We start from the raw sequence: 6,000 nt of genomic DNA on the forward strand, positions 1-6,000 counted from the left end.
GGTCACCAGGAGCGCCGCTTCTAGGTGAGCATTTTCTTCTTTGCTTTTGGCCTTATAGAGTTGGTTGAGAGTTGTCTTAGTGCCAGCTTTGCTTTGTGTTGGTAAATAGACGGCTACGAATAATACAGATGAGAACTCTCTTGGTAAATAATGTGGTCTACAGCTTATCATAAGGTACTCTACCTCAGGCGAGCAATACCTCGAGACTTCTTTAATATTAGACATTGCGCACCAGCTGTTATTGACAAAAAAGACACACAACCCCACCCCTCGTCTTACCAGAGATAGCGTCTCGGTTCTGCCGGTGTATGGAAAATCCCACTAGCTCTATGTTGTCCGTATCTTCGTTCAGCCACATCTCTGTGAAACATAAGATGTTACAGTTTTTAATGTCTCGTTTGTAGGATAATATTAATAGTAGGTCATCAATTGTATTTCCCAATGATTGCACGTTAGCAAGATGAATGGAAGGCATTGGGTGTTTACTCCCTTGCCTCCGGATTCTCAGAAGGATCCCCGATCTGTGTCCCCTTTTCCGGCATCTTTTCTTCACGCAAAAGGCGTGGATCTGGGCCTGTTCCACTGAAAGCAGGATATCCTTCTTGTCGTACTCGTTAAAGGAAAAAGTTTCTTCCAGTCCGCGTTGAGTAATCGCTTTTCTGATGTCCAGAAGTTATTTTTCGGTCACAAGAGACAGTAGCAGCAACATTATGTACACAGTAAGTTAAAAAATAAGTTACACAAAACTTTTTAAAAAATAACAAAATAGCACAGTTGGTTGGGACAATGTAAAAGGTCAGCCATGTTCTTCGGCACTATTTATTCAAAGTGTTTTCAACCAGCAATGATCTTTCTTCAGATATGAACAGAGCATAAAACAAAAGGAAAACAAACTGAGTTTGAGAATGCAGAGAATGCGTTTCCACTGCTCCAGAGTCCAATGGCGGCGAGCTTTACACCACTCCAGGCAACACTTGGCATTGCGCATGGTGATCTTAGACTTGTGTGTGGCTGCTCGGCCATGGAAACCCATTTCATGAAGCTCCCGACGAACAGTTCTTGTGCTGACGTTGCTGCCAGAGGCAGTTTGGAACTCGGTAGTGAGTGTTGCAACCAAGGACAGATGATTTTTGCGTACTACAGGACTCGGCAGTCCGGTTCTATGAGCTTGTGTGGCCTACAACCTCGTGGCTGAGCCGTTGTTTCTCCTAGACGGTTTCCACTTTACAATAACAGCTCTTACAGTAGACCGGGGCAGTTCTAGGAGAGCAGAAATTTGACGAACTGACTTGTTGCAAAGGTGGCCTTCTATGATTGTGCCACGTTGAAAGTCACTGAGCTCTTCAGTAAGGCCATTCAACTGCAAATGTTTGTCTATGGAGATTGCATAGCTGTGTGCTCGATTTTATACACCTGTCAGCAACGGGTGTGGCTGAATTTGCCGAACCCACTAATTTGAAGGGTTGTCCACATATTATTGTATATATAGTGGATATTACACAGAGTTAGTTTATGTATACAATATATTCAGGCAGATGATTGAATGATGACAGGGGAAAGACATGTAGCTAATCGGGTAAAAATAATTGGAAGAACGACACCAGGCTATCAGCTCTGACGGTGTTACATGGTCTGATAATTTTCCTCTTGCAGTAACATGTGGCAATAATAGGCTACCTTCATCTCCCCTCACAGCCATATGCAAATGGTCATTTTTGCACATAACTTAAAATCCACACCTGTAAAGGTTCTCAGAAAAGGTTTTAAATATTTGTACTTGTATCTGTCGCTTTAAAAAACAAATACCATATATTATCATAGTTTGTATTATTTTTCTTTAGATCAAAGCAAGGTCACATATCGGTAGTGGTACCGGTTTCAATATAATGTGCAAAACACAGTATTTTCTCCTGAAGGCACAAATCCTATTTCAAGATTGTGGTCACACACCCTTTTTTCATAACGTCGGCATAAATTGTAGCGACATAAAAAGCAAAGGTGGTTGCAGTACCCAAAAAGTTAACAATCTTAGTGGTGTCTGTGGTCCTACTACTGGACAGATGACCCCGGGAATCTGGGGCCGTCGTTACCCCGACGGTTGCTGACTGACGTTGGCTTTAGCCCCATCACGACTCGAACCCATCTAGTCAGAGTGCCAATGAGCTAACCACAGCCCCAAATGAACTAACCGGTTTATACACTTGAATAATGTCCCTTATAAACACCTAATTTAATTTTTTTTAACTAGGCATGTCAGTTAAGAACAATTTCTTATTTACAATGACGGCCGACCCTGTCCAAACCCAGACGACGCTGGGTCAATTGTGCACCGCCCTGCCGGACTCCCAATCACGGCCGGATGTGATACAGCCTGGATTCGAACCAGGGACTGTAGTGACACCTCTTGCACTGAGATGCAGTGACTTAGACCGCTGCGCCACTCGGGAGCCCCAATTGGCCGCATGACTGGCTCTGCGGCTGTGGACTCTTATCAATATAACAATGACTTTTGAACCAACATGAAAACTAGAGGTCAAATCATGTGCACAGACCAGTTTACCATCTCTGGTACAACATGGCAGCTATTGGGAAGATCTAACTAACCGAGAACCCAGGTAAAGTCTCTAAAATCAGCTAGCCGTCTTATGATTATGTTATGAAATTAGGAGGCAAGTTTAACTCTTCCATTTTCTTTTCCTTAAATAATTCAATGACACATTTTGTAAATCTAAACTAGTGGTCAGAAACAACCTGAATCAACCTGAGGTGTTAGTGTTACTTTATTGATGAGTGGAACTGTGACACTGACTCAACAACCTTTGTTAGGCATGCAGCCCCATGATACAACTCAATCACTCAGCAACTCTTACAACAGAGAAACCTAATATCCCTGCTCTAAGACTGAGAACAATAATGAACATTCTCAAATTCTCAAGAAAAATGTGCAAGGCACTGTTTTAACCAATAGGGCAGTTCAACCAGTCTTACCATGAGGCTAAACAGTGGTGAGTGTAAAAACTGCCAGATAAGTCAAGTGCTAGTCAGTTGAGCTGTGCGTGGGAAAGCTACTACCTGTACTATAAATGACCTGGAAGAGCTTATTATGACAAACCAAAGCAATTGACTTAAAATCAGTTATGTAATGATCAGTGAGTTACCGAAGGGTGTGGTCACATTGGTTTGTTTTGCCACCCTTCACAGTGCTCTTCTATTTTGACACAGAAACATATGTTAGGAGGAGAGCAGTGCACAGTCTCGTTCTCCTCCTTGTCCTTCTGCTCTAGTGATTGATGGTCCTCCCTCGTCAGCCCCGTTGCACACGGCCCAAGCCTGTGTATCAATTGAAGTGGCTGCTCTGAGATCACATGATCGAGCACTGATCTGCAGCTCCAGTCCCAGAGGCTCCTGGGAGATTCAGGGATTCCAGGTCAAAGTTTAGGCCAGGTGGCTGATGGGGGAAAACAGATATGGGGTTCAATTTAACGTTACTATACAGCTGCACTAACAAAGATAGGTTGGTAGACAAAGAAAGAGAGTGCAAGTGAGAGGAGAAACATACTGATTCACCAGCCAGCTCTTTGGGTGGTTGGCCCAGGTCTTGTAGCTGAAAATTCAGATAACTCAATCAATATCCATACACAGGAAACCATCAGTATGGATGACAACCAACAGTTCATGCAAGTTTGTCTCACCTGCTGCATGATTTCCAGAATGCTCTCAAAGCTGTTCTCCACATCTCCCTCCTTCTCAAACCGGCTGCAGATCTCTCCCATGACCCTGTGCTGCTGTTCGTAGCGCTGGAACTGATCTGGGGGGAGGGACTGACGATTGCTGTTCAGCCACTCAGGATACTGCATGAGGAGTGAATGACAATCAGTTATCCAGTTAGAAAGTTGGGTAAAGGGCAAGATATATAAAAAATAAGAATAAGTATAATTTGAGGAAAAACCCCAAAATAAACCAAGAAAAACACACGAACCTTCTCAGTGATTTCTTTGAGAGACGGGTAGAGCACTTCCTTGGAGAGAAGATTCTGCATGATGGACTGCATGATCGGCAGGATGTTTCCATCTTGCCCGCCCCGCTCTCCACCCTCATCTAAATCCAGCCCTTCCAGAGTCTTTGCCAGATCCTCTCCAGCCAATCCTGCACTCTGATTAATAAAAACACGAGAACAGTCTGAAATGCATTGAAGTACAAAGGGACAGTCCAACAAAGGTCAATATTTTCAGAACATTGTCCAAGGGTGGTGATAACCAAACCTTTCATTACTTATTAAAAAACATCCAAATTATAATCATCTGAACTACCTGTAAGTTGTCTGCATTTTTAGCCAATCCACTGAGGGTATCTTTGAGACAGGAAGTGAATTCTTGTTGGGAGGCTACATCAGTACCTGTAAAAAAATATATACATATATATATATCCGCAAAACACAGGGGGAAAACAGAACTGAAAATATGTGGATGCTTACCAACTTTCCCTGCTGCCTCTGACAATTTGTGAAAGTGTTGCAGCAGCTCAGGTTCTTCCTGTGCGAGTTCAGTCATGGCTTTCTCCCACTCTTCCTTTGCCTGAGAGGCCATCTCACCTTCAAACAGAGCCTCGAAGAACTGACTGTCCTCCAGTAGAGGGAGCTAGAGAGATTTGCATCAACAGGTAAACTCTTGGTCAATTGATCTTCCCCCATTCACAGAGAGAAATGTATAGGGAAGGGTTGACAGACATTGAGGAGACACTGAAAGATATCTTCTGTACCACAATCAGAACACCAACAACCAGAGTTTCTTATAAGCAAGCACTTATAAGCAATTGGTGAAGCTAAGGGACATTCTAGAAACCAGGGAAAAGATTCACTTACTTTCTCCTCACTGCCCTTGGCTGATGGGGGAGTCATGGCAGCAGCAAGGGCTGGGCCCAAGGTGGCCGAGTTTGTCTTCTCAAAGTCATCGAGCGCACCTTTAATTAATAGAGGAAAGAGAGTAGAAGTGGAGATGTTGTGGCACAGTTATCAGCATTTAGCAGGAGCAGGTCAAGACAAGGTGAAGAGATTGAGCAGGTTGCTAGAGGACAAAGGTCAACTCTTCAACGTCGGGGTCAATGTGCAATTCAGTCATGTATTAGTTGATTATCAAACTCAGTATGATGAGGTCACTACTTCTACTTTAGAAACCCATTTTTTTAATATACATTACCACCATTACCATCTCTGATGTTAGGAGTACAACTTCACCAACCTACTGGAATTATTAAAAACGTCAGATTATGATATGGTAATTGCATTAAATTCCTGCTATCAAGATAACAGTAGTCTCTAGTCTAGTCTGGCAGCCGGCTATACAAAGTGGTATTGGTTACTAGTATGCAATACATTATGAATTAAAATTGGTTATCCAGTTGACATAAACAATGACAGAGCTCTCTGACAATCCAGATCACACTAGCTGTCAACCATAAAAACTAACATAATATTAATTCAAGGGGAGCTTGAGTTTTAACTTGCTACCACATTTGATGCCGTTCCATTTCTCTCAAATCGGGGTCAAAGCGAACGACAAATTATGCTATCATATATACCCCCACTGAGCCATCTGCTGCAGCGTTGTAATGCTAATGATGACCCCGTAGTAAACAGCAAAAGGCATGAGATTTTGTAAGTTAATGCCTGGCTTTCGTTTTGGACTTGGCAGGCAGGTCCAACCAAATTCCACCATCTAAGCTAGCTAAAGTTAGCTAGCTAGCTAACAAGTCGCGTTTTACACCATTCTTTGTATGAATGTATCTTTTGGCAGGATTGATTACAATCACACTTCACTCAGGGAGTAATGTAAAATCATACTGTCCAATAACTCATCCAGTTCTGTGTCTTGTCCGGCTGATCCTGAAGCCATCTTCTCTATCCAAACAACTGTACTGTAGACGCAGTAAAATGACGTGAGTATAAAATGTTTTGTCAGAGTTCACAGTTTCCATTTGTTTTGAACACGGCACCGCTAGGTT

The 6,000-nt window shown here is 42.8% G+C and overlaps 1 protein-coding gene across 1 annotated transcript; it reads right to left on the minus strand.

Moving 5' to 3' along the window:
* Positions 1-2,762: 2,762 nt before the first annotated feature.
* Positions 2,763-6,000, minus strand: LOC129824238 (peroxisomal biogenesis factor 19-like). The gene is made up of 8 exons (XM_055883714.1): positions 5,840-6,000; positions 4,862-4,959; positions 4,475-4,637; positions 4,311-4,396; positions 3,980-4,153; positions 3,693-3,851; positions 3,560-3,604; positions 2,763-3,448 (listed from the first exon to the last, which is right to left on the minus strand). Exons 1-8 carry the CDS (start codon positions 5,889-5,891, stop codon positions 3,362-3,364), a joined length of 864 nt encoding a protein of 287 aa, XP_055739689.1. The 5' UTR covers positions 5,892-6,000; the 3' UTR covers positions 2,763-3,361.

The sequence above is a fragment of the Salvelinus fontinalis genome, chromosome 26 (genome assembly GCF_029448725.1).
Source record: "Salvelinus fontinalis isolate EN_2023a chromosome 26, ASM2944872v1, whole genome shotgun sequence".
In the NCBI taxonomy this organism is placed as follows: domain Eukaryota; kingdom Metazoa; phylum Chordata; class Actinopteri; order Salmoniformes; family Salmonidae; genus Salvelinus; species Salvelinus fontinalis.